The sequence below is a fragment of the Triplophysa dalaica genome, chromosome 2, assembly GCF_015846415.1.
Source record: "Triplophysa dalaica isolate WHDGS20190420 chromosome 2, ASM1584641v1, whole genome shotgun sequence".
Taxonomy (NCBI): domain Eukaryota; kingdom Metazoa; phylum Chordata; class Actinopteri; order Cypriniformes; family Nemacheilidae; genus Triplophysa; species Triplophysa dalaica.
This window is the reverse complement of record NC_079543.1, coordinates 15810108-15827855: the sequence shown is the minus strand read 5'-3', so window position 1 is coordinate 15827855 and position 17748 is coordinate 15810108. Positions and strand designations below refer to the sequence as shown.

Below are 17748 nucleotides of genomic sequence, written 5' to 3'. Positions count from 1 at the left end.
AGATGCAAATCAGCACGTTCTATTAGCTTAGCTTCTGACAAACCTTCCTGCATTGTATCACAGATAGTCATTATTTTAAATATAACCAGCTCCTCACGTCTTTAAGTAGTCAATTGTGACAGCCGAGATATGCAACATTCCCAGGACGCGTACTTGCGTTTGAGAAACACCCCTTTACTTTTTCTGTGTGGTCGCACGGACCAATGAAAATAGTAGGGACGTAGGCGGAGCTCTAAGGAGTAAGTTTCAAAGTCCTTTTTTGACTGCTACTTAATCGCTGTAGAAAAAAAAACTTTACAATGGCTAAATCATCGAACAGAATCATGCCGGGTCCACTTGTAGGTGCTATCGACCAAGGCACTAGTTCCACTCGTTTTTTGGTAAGTGAAGTTTATGCCATGTTGAGGTCATTTCAGATGATTGTTTTGAAGCCGTCTGAATATTTTCTTGTATACACATACATGGTACTCCATGCCTTTGCTGGTTAGGAGCAGTGGCTGAGAACAAGATTTTAAATCAGCCCTCGCCCAAATTTAGCTCATACCGATATAATGTAGTCACGACGTTTGACATTTGTCATAGAATCAGCATTGGAAATCTTCAATAGTTCTTTAACGATTTACCACAACGACAAGATACACACACAGTGTTCTAATTGTTTTCGAATGAAGAAGATCGATAACACACAATGTGTTTTATTTGTTTTAATCTGCCTTAAGGCATTGTATATGATAGACCTTAAAAGTGCTGGAAAGGGATCGTCTGCAAAGTGCGAAACGAATAGCAAAAAGCACATTTCTAAATGCTTCACTTGTGAAATTTATAAAAAATAATATCAAATCTAATGGGTGTGTCTTGTTACTGGTTCATAAATTAACTACTATACCTTGCTTTAATTCAAAGAATTGAAATTGAACCATTGAGGGAAAAGCTTGAAGAGCATTACAAAGATTGTGCAGTTTACAGTCCCCTAGAGGAAGATATTGCACATGTTTTCACCAAGTTTGAAATTCAAGTTTAAATTAATTAATTTCAATGCACACAGTGTGAAATGTTCACATCAAGGGGTGTTTCTTGTTCCACGAACAACACTCCCAGGAATATTTTATGATGATATGTAAATCAGGATACACACTATTGAATTAAATATACATTAAATGTACATTTTTTTAGTACATTTTTAATGAACTAAATATGAAAAAGCTGTGGCTCCTTTATTGGACTTTGATACCCTAAAAACTACCAATAGTCCAGAGCTTGTGACTTTACTTATGTTATTTTGGAATTATCTGGTTTAATAGCCATCAGGTTTTTTCTAGGTCCCTTAGTAAATTTGTCATCATAATTTGAAGAACATGAAAGTCTCATTGGAACAAACTACCTATGCAATATTATCATTTATTTGGGAGGAACAAGCCATCATAACTATAATTTACACTACCATTCAAAGTTTTGGGTTTAAGAATTTTTTATTTCTCTCTAATTTTATGAATATATTCTAAACTGCTTTTTATTGTTCTCAATTTTCAACGTAAGTATGCCAGTGTTCACTGTCACGTGATCTAAGTGACAATTTTGTTGCTTAATACACTAATACGAGCATCACAGAAATAAATTACACTAGAACAATACTTCCAGGCGTATTTTATTATCATATGTAAATAAAAGTATACACACTATTGAATTATATTGACATCTGTAAGCTTCTAATCTGTTTTTTTACTTCAAAGGGTGTGTCTTGTTAGTTGTTTCTATACAAACATGTAGATGTTGGTTTTATTCTCAGACCTATAAGACAACACATGATATCAACATACAAACAACAGTTGTTTCCCCTAGGTTTACGGCTTGGGGGTTGGGCTGCGGTCTCTATATTTTTTGCAGCCAAGGTCTGGACAATAGTTTTTTTAATAAATAATATTTAACCAATCAATCTAATTTTGAATAAGGCCATTTATTTTATATTCTGATAGCCACAGTCTCTATGAAACATAGAAGGTCTGGTAACTGAGGAAATGTGTCTGAGGCTCTGGTGCTGAAGCGACTACTAGTGTTTTTTTTTATATTTAAAAAACTACTGACAACAAAATGTAACAACTGAAATTAATATATCATAAGCAGGAGTACTTAAAAAGTTACAAACAAGTAACCTTTCCATACCGTTCATGCAATAATTGATTCTGAATATTCTTTCCAATTAAAACATGATTCATTATACATAGAGGTTGAACAATATGGGTTTTTCTCTGGCCGATGCAGATTTTTAGAAATCAGGTCAGTCGATGGCCGTTATGTCTGGCCGATTTTCTTATCCGTTGTTGTAAGTAGGTAAAGCAAACAGTACTAGTAGCCTGTATTGCTATGTGCTTTAAGCTTTTTATCTTCTCAGCAGCCGAAGGCTGAATAGCAGTTGAGCGCCACCTAATGTATAAGCATGAAATGTATTCCCCATCAGCGCCATCTACCGTGCGACATCAAATAGAAGAAAAAGCGAACATTTGTTTCGTCTTTGATATGAAAGCTTGGTTCGTCGGGAAATCGTTTTGCTTCTTCACATCTCCCGCAATCTGAATGGCCCTTAACGGTTTTCAGAGTGTCTTGCAGGTGTCAGAGCAGAATAAACCTGCTTCTCTCTTTATGTTTATCTCCCCTGGTCGTGTTCACATGTAAATTGTGAGAGATGGTAGCATATGATTTTTAAGGTCCTTCTTTGGTTTATGGAGTGTCCAACAACAAGTTTATGTACATAAAAGGTGTAAAAACACTATTATGTCGTAATAATAGGTAATTATTCTTACCTTACTTCTAGTCTGACTCTCGAATGATTCGTTCCGTGATTCATCTGTCTGATCCCCTCCTATCTGCTTGCCCAGTGTCATGTGATTGGTCAGATGGTGTAGTCTGCTGTGATTGGTCAAACGCATTTTTAACGAGCAAGGCGGGACGAGAGCCCCGAGGGAATGGGGCGAGTGATGATTATGAGTGTCAGCTGTGTTGCACGGGTATCGCATCTCTTTGGAGGAGATCGGAAGCATAAAAGGACGAGCGATCGGAGTGTATGACGAGAGAGGACCAGGCATAGATTTTATGTTATGTTTTATTATGTTTTGTGTCACGTTTTAGCCAGAAGTTTGGTCCTTTAACAAGGCATGGCTGCAGAATGCGAGTTGCTCCGTCTCACACGCAGCCTCACAGGGAGAGAAATTGTCCGGTACAGAAAAAGTATTGATAACTTATCTAGCTATACAATGTGGACAACTATAATAATTTAGCTGCTGGGCTTGTCACCAGGTTTTGGTACCCGTGCATACATGTAGCATACATGTGGTAAAAAGATCTGCTAACAAAAAGGTAGTTTATCAGATAGTTAAAATGCTAGCAGGCAGAGGTGGACATCACAGTGTTTATGCCGCAAGAGGCAGCGTTGTGTGTTCCACAACAACGCTTAGCTGCTCACAGATGCACCTGCCTGTTAATCGAGCTAGTTTGTGGCACAATAGGCCGATGCCGATTAATGGAAAAACCCACAAAATCGGCCAGCCGATCAATAAGTCGACCTCTAAATATACCAGCAGCTTTATTTCTGCTTTGACAGATGCGAGACAGCGCTGAACAGTGTATCTGTGTGTTAGAAATGGAATGGTGAAAAAACATTCTGCTTGCTATGTTTTTCGTCATTAAACCAAACTTTTAGATCTTTAGCGGGCATAGTTTAAATCCTGTCTGGCTAGCGTGCTCACATCTCATAATGTTTACTCATGAAGTCCGTACATCAGAGTAGGCGGTCTATTGTGGCTGTTCATCAAACGCTGCATAAACAAAAGCCTAAACAAAAGTTCACAGAAAAAAGCTGATGTCTAACTAAAGCAGCTCTTGCAACACTACTCTCCTATTGCAACACTCCCACTTCTTGCCTAAGCTGCACACATTCACTTTTCCCTTTTTTTCACTTCACAATAAAAATCGCACTATATCTAGTGGTGTGACTGGGTAACTACTACATTACATGCATAACAACCTGGTTTACAGTAATTTAATGGTTACATACATTTTGCGGCTCCAGACAAATTTTATTAGGTGGAAGATTTCCCAAAATGGCTCTTTTGGTCACAAAGGCTGGCGACCACTGACTTGTTTGTTGTCAGTTGTGTTAAAGAAAAGTGTCCATTTATTTACCTGCTCTTGGTGTCTGCAGATCTTTATATGCGACGCTTCTTTGGCGGGAGAAGCAGCGCTCAACAGAGCTGAAAGGGTTCAAATGAAGTGCTTTTGGTGCTAAATAAAGATATTGGAAGATATAGTGGCAAAATATAATCAACATAAATGTCCCTGAGTCCGTGCGATATGTAAAGCTCAGTTAGGTAGATATGCTGCTCAATTTGCTCAATTATGTCTTGCGGTCTGGATGGAACGAAGGAGAAGCTGGGTTGGTTGTTACCCCTGTCAGGGGCAGGGTGTGTGTCTTTTCTGTACTTAGACTTTGAGCAGGTGAACGAATGTTGCCATTTTTAGCACCCTGGTAGCGTTTAAACAATGTAGACATTTTTATCTGCTTTTCAGGTTGTTGATGAATGCGACACACCGGTTGGTGAGACTGACATGACTCAAAGCCACTAGATGGAAAGCCAAAAAAGCTCAACATTAATGCTAACGCCCATGGCTTCAGCGGAACGCAGGAAAGGAGACCAGAGTAGTGTTGGGCGATATTCTCTATAGTCAGATCGTTATATCGCTAGCCTGTGGATAGGTGATACATCATAGTATCGGGGGACTGGGCAATTTACACATTTCTCTATGACAGGCTGGATTTGTGGAAAAAATACAGAAGCAAACATGGCCCATGTGTGACCACTATTAGCGTTCTATTAGAGTGTGTGAATTCAGTGCAGCTGGCAACATTATTACTCACCACCTTTTATACGAGAGAAAGTTCTAATAAATGATATCTAATTTCTAAATAAATAAATAAATGCAGTGTCCCGGTGAGAATGCCAACACTGCCCTGCTGTGGCGAGGAAACCAAACTCCCATGATTGAACCAGGCTCAGCCGGGAGGGCGAGATCCCCTCTGATGTGTCATAGCTGCACTCAAACTGCTGACATGTGATTTAAGTTTTAGCATTTAATACCAAATATTGTAACTTCAGTATTAATAAGACAAATAGTCCGTCTTTGCTCTTTGTTGGGGCTGTAGTGGTCTGAGCTGGGAATGTCCGATGGTCATATTTCTCTTGGCTGGTGGTGGAATTGCCTTAGATGGAGCTGGGATGGTCAGTCAGTCTGCAGCTGTAGTGGCGTAATCTCAAATTGGGGATGGGCATCTGTCGGTCGTCTGGACATGGTGGAACTTCTTCCTACCTCGGGATGGGCCTCCCAAGGCAGAGGCAGAAAGAGAATAAAGAGAATGATTAGCGTAGCTGCTGTTCATTAACTATGCATTAAGTGAAGTCTTGGCTGAAAAGATGTGTCTTTAATCTAGATTTAAATTGGGAGAGTGTGTCTGACCCTCGAATAGTATCAGGAAGGCTATTCCAGAGTTTAGGTGCTACGTATGAGAAAGCTCGACCCCCTTTGGTGGATTTAGTTATTCTAGGTGTTATCAAAAGTCCTAAATTTTGAGATCTTCGAGAGCTTGATGGGTTGTAACGGGTTAAAAGCTCGGTTAAGTAAGTAGGGGCTAAACCGTTTAAGGCTTTGTATGTAATTAGAATAATTTTAAAATCAATTCGATACTTAATGGGTAGCCAGTGAAGCGATGATAAAACTGGGGTAATGTGATCGTATTTTCTTGACCTAGTAAGAACTCTGGCTGCTGCATTCTGAACTAACTGTAGTTTGTTTATCGATGATACAGGACAACCACTAGGTAGTGCATTACCATATTCAGGTCGTGAGGTCACAAATGCATGAATAAGCTTTTCTGCGTCAGCAACACATAAAATATTTTGTAATTTGGCAACATTTCTAAGGTGGAAGAAGGCTGTTTTTGTGATATTTGAGATGTGAATTTTAAATGACAGGTTGCCGTCTAATATAACGCCTAGGTCTTTAACTGTATTTGTTGGAGTAACAGTGCAGCTTTCAATTTGCAGGTTGTAGTCGGAGATATTATGTTTACGTGAATTTGGTGTAGTGGTGGACAAAAGTGGTGGAGTTTAAAAGGAGTAAATTACTAGTCATCCAATGTTTTTTGTCTTCGATGCACTCTGCCAGTTTGGATAGCTTAAAGGAATCATCTGGTCTTGATGAGATATATAGCTGAGTATCATCTGCGTAACAGTGGAAGCTAATTCCATGTTTTCTAATAATGTTGCCGAGGGGCAGCATGTGTATGGAGAAAAGTAAGGGTCCTAAAACCGATCCCTGAGGTAATCCATAATTTACTTGCGTAAGATTTGACGATTTCCCATTTAAATGGACATATTGATATCTGTCTGTTAAGTAAGATCTGAACCATTGTAGTGCCTGTCCCTGAATACCGGTATAATTGTGTAAACAATCTAATAGTATTTTATGGTCTACAGTATCGAAAGCAGCACTAAGGTCAAGCAGGACTAAGAGTGAGATGTTACCTTTATCTGATGCAATAAGAAGGTCATTTGTAATTCTAACCAGCGCAATTTCAGTTCTATGATGCGGTCTAAAGCCAGACTGAAACTTATCGTGCATGTCATTATTTTGTAGGAAGGTACACAGTTGAGTTGACACTACTTTTTCTAGTATTTTAGACATTGTGACAGGCAGAACAACGACACACACCCGGAAGTGGCAGATACAACCCCGGAGGGTAAGTTTATTAACAAAACAAAGGTGGAGCACGAACGAGCAAGAGTGAGCAACCCAGAGCCCGGGAGGACGGAGGTTATCCTGAGTGTATCCACGTTGAACCAGAGACTGCGGAATTTAGCCGGATGGGTCCGTCTAGCGGGCTCGTAGCTTCCAGTAATGGTGTAGCTTGATTGTCTTATTCTTCGGATCCTAGTTTGACAGAAAGAAAGACAAAGCATATCCATAAGCATGGAGTAAGGATTGTTCGAGTGGAGTTGGTCCTCACCCATCTCTTCTCAGCAGCCTTCTTTTAAAGGCTGCTGAGTTTGTCTCCTCATGAGCGGCAGGTGTGCCGCTCTAATTACCTCCGTTTCCGTGGCGACGCTGATTGTGCAAGGGGTGACTCGTCACAACATGTACGGGAGATTTGAAATCGGTCTATAGCTTCCAAGTTCATTGGGGTCTAAGTTTTTTTTTTTTATTCTTAATTCTTAATTAATTCTTAATTACAACCAGCTTAAAGGGTCCTGGGACATGGCCTGGATTAATTGACGAGTGGATAATGTTATAAATGGGCTCAATTGCAACAGGTAGTAACTCTTTTAATAAAGTAGTCGGATTGGGGTCTAATAAGCATGTTGTCGGTTTGGATGTTGCAATAATTTTAATTAAATCTTCCTGATTTATAGGAGAAAAACACTATAGCTTTTCTTTTTGGTTGACGGTTGAAACTAATTCTTCCGACGCACTTGGAGGTTTGGTTTTAGCTATGTTGTCTCGTCTTTTTCGATTTTCTCAGTAAAAAAATTCATGAATTCATTGCTACCAAGGTGCGGCGGAATACCCAGGCCAGGTGGAGTCTGTTTGTTTGTTAGTTTAGCAATTGTACTAAATAAAAACCTTGGATTGTTTTTGTTATTTTCTATGAGGTTACGGAAGTGCTCGGCTTTTGCTGCTTTGAGTGCCTTTTTGTAACAGCTTGAACTCTCTTTCCATGCAATTTTAAAGACCTCTATATTGGGTTTGTTTCAATTTTCGCTCCAGTTTACGCGTTTCTCTTTTTAGGGCGTGAGTGGTAAGAGGTCTGCGAACTCTATCAGAAAATTACTGTAAGGCCTAGGGTGTCTATACACAGTAACCAATGTAAGAGAGACCAATGATTTTTTACTTTTGTTTGGAACAGTTATGTTCTACACAAGCATTTCAAATGATTTAAATGCATGCATTTTTCTGAAGAACCAACTGTCTTCAACTACCCTGGTGAACTTCTATCGCTGCAAGATAGAGAGCATCCTGACCAACTGTGTCACAGTCTGGTATGGGAGCTGTTCTGTTGCTGAGCACAAGGCACTGCAGCGGGTGGTGAAAACAGCCCAGGATATCACAGGAACTACACTCCCTTCCATTGAGGACATCCAAAAGAAATGCTGTCTGCGTCGAGCTCGCAGCATTCTCAAGGACTCCTCTCAACCTGCTCATAGACTGTTCCCACCCAGCAAAAAGTCGTCGAAAAGACGTCGAAAAGACTTCATTGTCAGACGTCCAAACAACGTCGAAATGTGGTTGAAAAGTGAAAGGTGAAACGACGTCTTTTTTCTTCGTGTCGTTGATAAGACGTCTTTTTCCGGTCTTTGAGAAGACTTTTTTTCGGTTTGTTGAAAGACGTCTATAAAAAGTTTTTCTTTTTCCAGACTTGAATTTAACTTCATTTTGAGCATAAAATCATTTTTATGCATTCGATATTATTTTATATATCTCAAAATAAGACAACTGACTAAAAGTACTACGAAACATTTATTGTCAGTTACATAACATACAAATGATCTAAACATTTGAATAACAAAATGTTATAAGAACACTTTAGTTTGCACGGTGCCCGCTACCGCCAGATCGCCCAGGGGCCGTGTGGTCTCCCATGGCTTTGACTATGATGTGATCGGTAGCCTGCTGTTTCACATTTTGACTGCATCTGCAATGACAAAGAAAAACACATTTGTTCTCAGTTTGTTACTCAAAAGGAATAATTATTTTGTTGTAAAGATGGTTCAGTTCGCATATAGCCTAAATGAAATGCCTCGATTCACAGTTTAGGAATATAGATTTACGGCGCCTTCTGTACAATAACATTGGATCCGGAAAAGGTATTTTACATTATAGGACAGCGGCCTTTAACATTATACGGTTCAGATGTAAACAGCACATAAAAGACAGAAAACCATGTGTGAGCAGTTAATGCAGTAGCCTACATTTAACGGAAAAGACGGTCCGTCAACTGTTGTGTGAAAGCGTGAAAGAAACTCCCCTCAGACTGTCTGTGTCCTTATTCGATGATTTTTACTATGATTATTATTACTTTCTTCATAATATGTAATTTTCTTTTGTTGTAAGCTTATGCTTTAGGTTGAGTTTAAATAAAACAGTTAAGTAAAAAGCTTTTACCTCAGAAAAACGGCTGCAGTGTGGTCCACTCAGAAGTGAGTGCAACAGACCAAAGTTTATATTCCAGGTTTCGCGGGGCTGGCACGCGCAAGCAGCCAAGAAGTAATATTTTAATATATTTTTTATATATGACATTTTTAATGTGTATCTATGGAAACATACCTTGCCTTATACTACATTATGACAAAAAAGTACATGGATTAGAAAAAATGTGCAGTGCGGCTCCGTAAGCCTAGGGTAACTGTAGTGGTGTGTGTGGCTCTTTGCTAAAAAGTACACTTTCAAAATATACTTATATTACTCTTTTTCCGCACAATATATTTATAGTTGTATACTAAAAAATCTGCTTTAGTACTACTGTTTTTAAGCCTCCTCAGAGACAAACTCTTAAGTTGAAATCGTTGCTATGGTAACAGTTCAACTCTATCTCATAGTTGATGTAGCGGAGCTTTCCTGCACCGGGAAAAGTTATAGTTCAGAATTCCTGTTTATTGATTTATGTGCTTTTAACATACTATACATGCAGGCCTATTTAAAATGTGTTTAATTACCACCTGTAACTAAGTGCTAACTAAATACAATTTGATCACATTTCATATTCGTGGTGTCTTAAAACAGGAACGCCCCAGCCTGTGTTTGTGCCCTAGACAAGATTTTAGATTGGCTGAGTACACTTATGTTTTTAAGATTATCTCAAGTAGTAATACATTTAATAAAAATTGTATAATTACTTAAAAGTATAAAATAAGTGTACAAAAGGAGAGCACTATAAGTACATAATGTAAGTGTACTTTTTTATCATCTGACTAGGCTAGATATAATTTTAATTAATACATTTTAAATTATGTATTTTTTAACATTCAGTAAATAATGTTTAGTTTTTATCACATACATTTCTTGAAAAATGTTGTGGTATCGTAAATGGACTCAATGAGTCCTTCGCCCGGCTGTATAATTGTCTTATGTTCATTTTATAGATATTACCTTAAATAAAAATTGATTTCCTTTAGTAAACGAAAACATTTATAACTATTAAATATGAGATTAAAAATCTTACCTGTTTTCCTTTTTTTTCAATGAGATGTGCAGTGAAGAACCTTCTCATCCAATGATCTTTTTCTTCAATGGCATCAAAATTTACTTGTCGCAGAATGAAGGCATTGGTTTTGAAATTTTAAATGAACATTGTTTAAGATCAAGTTTTCATTTTCTCAAATCCACTGCAATCATGTCACAAACCGCATTTAAAATTTCTTCCTTTCAGCAGAACGAAGACATTAACACAGGTTTGGGACAATTCGTGAATTATGACAGAATCATAATTTTTGGATTAACTATTCTGAATTTGCCTCAAAAAGCTAATTTTGTAGTTTCATCTAAACATAGAACCCAGTTTATTGTAAAGTTTCATTAATGTGCAGCAACTGAAAAGCAGGAGTTTGCTTTTGGATGAGAAAAGATCATTTTTGTGCTTTGGTCAACGACTTTGTCAATATTGATTGACAATGATGATCAGGCATAACATTAATTTCTTGTTTTTTGCGCTGTTATTTTGTATAACAAATACCGGAAAAACGAATGCACTCTGTAAATTGCGGAGAACGGTTGCGTGATAAATAAGGGAAACTCTCACGAATGCAACATTATGAGCAACTATTAACACCAAATCGACCTACCTTAAGAAACGTCTGAAAGGTATGTGCATCATGAAGAAGCGTGAAAACACTTTATAAAAATGAATAAGCATCACAACGTTATTTTTATGGATATTTTATATTGAATATTACGGCTTCCATTATAAGCATATCGGCTCATTATATAAATATTTGTGTGCTTTAGCCACATTGTTGAACTAGTTAAATTATATCTTAAGAAATAGTCACAACACACGTTTTTATCAAGAAACTACTGCAATGTGATATTCTTTTCATGTCAATATTAGTAATATACGTCGATCTTTGGGCTAATTTCGACCAAATTTCGACGGACCAAAAAAGACCAAATTTCGAAATCGATTTTTGGGCCAACTTCGACCAAATTTCGACGGACCAAAAAGAGACCAAATTTCGACGCCGATTTTTGGGCCAATTTCGACCAAATTTCGACGGACCAAAAAAAGACCAAATCTGACGTCGATTTTTGGGCTAAAAGACGGCCAGAACGGGCCGACTTGATTTAGTCCAAAAAAAGACGTCCAAATGACGTCTAGTGCTGGGTGGGTTTACTCTCCTGCCTTCCGGTAGGTGCTTCAGGTGCCTCCGGGCAATTTTCCCAGAACTGTTTCATTATTTAACTCTGCTCCCCACTGATTCCACTACCCCTCATAACTTTAACTGTAATGCTGCTATTACATTGTTTACATTGCACTACAGGGCTGCCATGCATGACTGAACTGTACACACCAGTACTTCATGTTATCTGCTCTACCGGACTGTTTACAAACACATAGCATCATTTGCACTCTATACTGCTCACTTGCACAACAGGAATATTACACTGAATGCTCATTTGCACTAATTGACTACTCTCATAACTGCATTACCTCATCTACTGCACTGTAACTTTCATAACTGCATTACCTCATCTACTGCACTGTAACTTCAATAACTTCACCAACTTCTCTACTGCAATGTAACTCATCTATTGCATTACTTGCATTACTCTATACTGCTCACTTGCACAACAGGAATATTACACTGAATGCTCATTTGTACTAATGGACTGCTCTCATAACTGCATCTACTCATCTACTGCACTGTAACCTTAATAACCGCATTAACGCATCTACTGCACTGTAACTTCAATAACTGCACTAACTCATCTACTGCACTTTAACCTTAATAACCGCATTACGCATCTACTGCACTGTAACTTCAATAACTGCACTAACTCATCTACTGCACTGTAACTGTATAACTGCATCTACTCATGTATTGCACTATAACTTCAATAACTGCATTAACCCATGTACTGCACCATACCTTTAATAACCGCATCAACTCATCTACTGCACTGTAACTTTAATAGCTAATGTCTGTAACTAATGCACCCTCAAGTCACTTGCACTATTGTATAGTCTATATTGTTATCTGTTCATAACCACCTGTACATTAATGTTCACAGTATATAGCCTTCTGTTTATATTGTTCATAGTCCATACCGACTGTCATATTTTCATTGTATATGCCCATTGTAAAGTATTTTCCTAATATTGTATTCTGTATTTATTCACACTGTATATCCTGCACTTGCTAATTGCACTTCTGGTTAGTCCTAAACTACATTTCGTTACACTGTACTTGTATATGTGTAATGACAATAAAATTGAATCTAATCCATATAGTCAGGCGGGTCTTCGCAAGCTTAACGTCTTCTTTACATTTACATTTATGCATTTGCCAGACGCTTTTATCTAGGGGTGCTCCGATCAGGATTTTTTGGGGCCGATCACTGATCTTCGTTCATTGAAAGCTGTATCGGCTGATACCGATCACAGATTACAGGAGCTATTTGAAGCTTTCTCCGTACCAGAAGAGAAAGTCTTATGAATTAACAAATTAATATTAGTTAGTAACATATTTGGTAACACTTTCCTTGAAACATGTATTTTTAATGCATTTTACAGAGTTATTAAAGGGTAAAATGCATTATTAATATTCATAATGTGTGTTGTAGTGCATTATATGTAGTTGTAAAGAATTATAACCAATTTAAAATGTGTTGTGTAAAAATGAATTGCCTTAGTGTTATAATGTATTAACAATCAACTATAAGACATTACAATGCATTAAAATGTGCACTACAATGCTTTAAAACTACTTTTATAATAAATTAAACACACATGCTTCTAGGAAAGTGTAACCACATATTTTCATAAAACATAGCAGCCTGTGACATGAGTCCAAGAAACCCTTTGTTTTCCACAATATAAAGTGACTGTGATCAAAGCAAATTTAGAGTTGAAATCTGAAAACTGAAAACTATCAGATTGACATCATTCAAATGTTTACAGTCTCTGATAACCAAACACTACTCCAGGAGCTCTTCCTCTTCTCTAAGGAAGGGCTCACCCATTTTATGGCATATTCGTTTGGGCGGAGGTTATTAAAAGCACTCTGAATAGTGACATTATTTACCCGGGAAGTAGAGGGCTGAAGTCCGAGTCCAGCCTTTCTCTGTAGTCCTTGAAAAGCAAATTCTGTTTAAGACAATATATCACTTGGCACTGAACTTTGAGCTTTATCATTTTGCAGGTGTTGTTTATACTCTAACAGCAACATTGCACACTAACTAAGGTTGAAAAATGCGATCGCGGGGAATGGGACTTTTAAGAAATATCTTCCTTTTCACCAACGAAATAGTAATTCAGGTTTGAAGCGACATAGGGCAAGTAACTGTAAATAAAAACAAATTGGTGGTAGTTTGCCCACAAAAGAAACTTTTTATTTTAAAGGTGGAGTGTTTGATTTGGAAGTGTGCTAATTTTAGCCTGCTAGCACTGAAATTATAATCCCACCCTCTATCGCAGTCCAAAATCACGCCTCCTCCTCCGTATATCCATGTAACAATTTAGAGACTAAATCCATAAAATTAATCTCAAAGCAAGTACATACCTGTGTCATGAAACATACATAAATAGGTAATCTTACATTCATACTGTTGATTTGTGACAAATATGACAACCAGAACTTTAAAGTCTTTTTATTATTGCCCCGATTCACACGTTTCTTATCTAAACCTGTATTTGAAATGGTATATGACCAAAAATGCACATCCCTAAACTCCACGCATGATATTATGTAGGACATATTGTGGTTACCATCCTTTCATATTGGCAATCAATATAACGGTCTGACATTATTTGTTCCAATTTCCTATTTACGACAATTGCTGATAAATCATTCTCTTATTGTAAACTCCAATATAACAGAATTTTTTTTTACACAAGTGATATCTAGCATTCTACTAATGTTGAATAGTAATTTAAATGGAGCTTTTTAGAGGGGAAATCATTTTTTTTACAGACAGTATTTTTTTTACATTAAACAAAGAGTAGAATAATGGGACTTCTGGTAGACAGAATAAGGGTAATCTAATTTTGGAAAATATTCATCATTTTCTATTAGGTTAAAATGTATATTAGATACTGGACGTGATTTACGGCATTTTTTCCTGTTACCTTTCCACTGTAGAGGAATGTTGGTTGAGCAAAACAGACTGTTTATTTTAAGTCTAATCTCTCCTTTTGTTTTAATTATAGGTTTTTAATGCAACAACTGCGGAGCTTCTCAGCCACCACCAGGTTGAGGTTAAACAGAGCTTTCCCAAAGAAGGGTAAATATTTACACTTGTACTCTTTGTCCTGGTGACTCAGTCAGAGGTCAATGGGGAAATGCATTAAGGTATTAAATTATACCTTGTGATTTGTGTCATTGTTGGTTCAAAGTGTTATTCTGGATTTATTTTATTCACCCTGAAAGTGATGTCTTCTATAATCTTACATTTTTTGCAACAAGTTTAACATTAAGCCAGGGACACACTGTAACATTTTTGCCAACATCTAGCTATCAGTGACCACTGCAATCACATTTTTGTCTGATAACAGTTCAGAATTCGTAAGCCATTGTCCATTAGTGTGGTTTTAATAATAGCTGTCAAACAAGAACTGGTCAATTCATAATAACGACTAAGACTGAGACTTGTTTCTTAGCCGCAATTTCATTTAATTCTTCTTAATGTGTATAACACTAAATGATACCCGTGTTTTTAACAGAATTTAGGGAGACTATAGGGGCTCATTTCAGTTTCCTTCTAGGGGGGTCTGGGGCCATGCTCCCCCGTAAGAAAAATGTGCATATTTTAAAGGTAAATGCTGCAATCGGGTGCGTTTTAAGAGCAAAATTATGTGACTCAATCCATAAGGAATACTATAGCTATAGTAGTAATTTAATCATTGGCTCCATAGATATAAATGGTGATAATATGGTACAACAAGCGGTGAAATGGGAATTCACAAATAGAGCCATCAAAAAATGAAGCAAAAAGTGTTTAAACGTTGAACAAATTTATTCATTACCATATATTAATAGCATATATTACACGTTTTATAAACTAATATAAGAATTACTTATTATACATTATACTTTTATTTACAAATTTGGCTCCCTCTTCCTGAAACATTTTCAAATGCTCATGTTCTGACAAAAATTAAGTTTTACCCAGTGGCATTACATACAAATAGCCAATAATATGCCACTTAGATTCTGAAAATAGTTTAATTAGAACCAGTGGTAATAACATGTAAATCATTTTCTAACGTTTTTTTAGCTAACAAAAAAAATGATTACTATTATTACTATTACTAGAAATCCAAAATATATATTACCAAAATATCTGATATGAGTTGTTTTTTATGTCATGACAACAACATTTTTCATGCTTGAACCACAATCGAAGCGATGTAGAAAGGGTTAAATGAAGTGCTTTTGGGGCTAAATAAGGATTTAGAGGATATAGCGCAGAAAGATAATTAATATAAATGTCTTGATGCTAACAGCTTCGTTGTGTAGACATGCTGCTCATTTTAAACAACAGAAATTGAGCCCGATCGTCATTTAAATTACGATTTTCTATCACTGTCTTTGTCTATAAATACTTAAATCTAATATTTCGATTTAGCACACACATGATGTACCATTTTAGAGGTACCAGTCTTATGGCTCTCATATACATACAGTCGTTGCATATTACATACCCAGTACTTGATTCATCCTTGTTAAAAACACTTAGCTAAAACGCTCCCACACGGTACTTTTCTTTTCTACCATTTTTTTTCTTTTTAATTCTCCCTTTTTGCATTTCTCTCGGATCTGTTTCGCCTCCATTTCTGCTTTAAGAAATAGACCGTCCTCTACCGCCGCCACGCGCGCATTTCTTTTAAATTACTGCAAATTAGCGCCTGATGAAAAATGCATCTAAAACACATTCGTATTTTTAGAGAAATTATGTTAATATTGTATTTGATATCATCCACCTGCGACCCACCCGCAATTAATCTGAATGTATTTTTTTATTACACGACCCACCCGACCCGCGGATCATCCGCAGCGCCCGCGGATATAACCGCCATCCGTGCATCACTACTGGATACTATTCAATTCAATTCAAGTTTATTTATATAGCGCTTTTCACAATGTGCATTGTTCCAAAGCAGCTTTACAGGGGCAAACAGGAAAAACGGAAAAGGTAAAACACAGCCCCCCCAACAACCTCCAATCAGGGCCACTGAATGCAGCTATAACTTCAAACTGCTGACATGTGATGTAAGTTTAGCATTAAATAACAAGTGTAACTTCAGCATTAATGTGACAAGTAGTCGGTCTTTGCTCTTGGTTAGGGAAGTAGTGGTCTGAGCTGTGTAGGGTCCGATGGTCGTATTTCTCTTGGGTGGTGGTGGAATTGCATTAGATGGAGCTGGGATGGTCAGTCAGTCTGCAGCTGTAGCTGGCGTTATCTCTAGGTGGGGATGGGCATATGTCGATCATCTGGACCTGGCGGAATTTCTTCCTACCTCGGGATCGGCATCCCGAGGCGAAGGCAGAAGGAGAATAATTAGCATAGCTGCTGTTCATTAACTATGCATTAAGTTAAAGCTTGGCTGAAAAGATGTGTCTTTAATCTAGATTTAAATTGGGAGAGTGTGTCTGACCCTCGAATAGTATTAGGAAGGCTATTCCAGAGTTTAGGTGCTACGTATGAGAAAGCTCTTCCCCCTTTAGTGGATTTAGTTATCCTAGGTGTCATCAAAAGTCCTGAGTTTTGAGATCGTAGAGAGCGTGATGGGTTGTAATCTGATAAAAGCTCAGTTAAGTAAGTAGGGGCCAAACCATTTAAATCTTTGTAATTAAAATAATTTTAAAATCAATTCGATACTTAATGGGTAGCCAGTGAAGCGATGATAAAACTGGGGTTATTTGATCGTATTTTCTTGACCTGGTAAGACCTCTGGCAGCTGTATTCTGAACTAACTGTAGTTTGTTTATTGATGATACAGGACAACCACTAAGTAAAACATTAGAATTATCAATTCTTGAGGTCACAAATGCATGAATAAGCTTTTCTGCTTCAACAACACATAAAATATTTTGTAATTTGGCATCATTTTTAAGGTGGAAGAAGGCTGTTTTTGTGATATTTGAGATGTGATTTTTATATGACAGGTTGCCGTCTAATATAACGCCTAGGTCTTTAACTGTATTTGTTAGACACAGTAACTGTGCAGCCTTCAATTTGCAGGCTGTAATCGGAGATATTCTGTTTACGTGTTTTTTGTGCTATAAGTAATATTTCTATAGCTTCCAAGTTCGTTGGGGTCTAAGTTTGTTTTTTTGATAAGAGGCTCTATTACAGCCAGCTTAAAGGGTCCTGAGGACATGTCCTAGATTAATTGACGAGTTAATAACGTTACAAATGGGCTCAATTGCAACAGGTAGTAGCTCTTTTAATAAGATAATCGGAATGGGGTCTAATAAGGATGTTGTC

At 37.3% G+C, this 17748-nt stretch overlaps 1 protein-coding gene across 3 annotated transcripts in view; it reads left to right on the top strand.

The window, feature by feature from the left end:
- Positions 1–246: 246 nt before the first annotated feature.
- gk (glycerol kinase) overlaps positions 247–17748 on the top strand; it is a 166009-nt gene continuing 148507 nt past the window's right edge. For all 3 annotated transcript variants that reach the window (XM_056764107.1, XM_056764089.1, XM_056764098.1), the window contains exons 1-2: positions 247–380; positions 14468–14541. In XM_056764107.1, coding sequence (XP_056620085.1) covers positions 300–380; positions 14468–14541 — 155 coding nt within the window. In that variant the 5' untranslated portion in view covers positions 247–299. The remainder of the gene's footprint in view (positions 381–14467; positions 14542–17748) is intronic.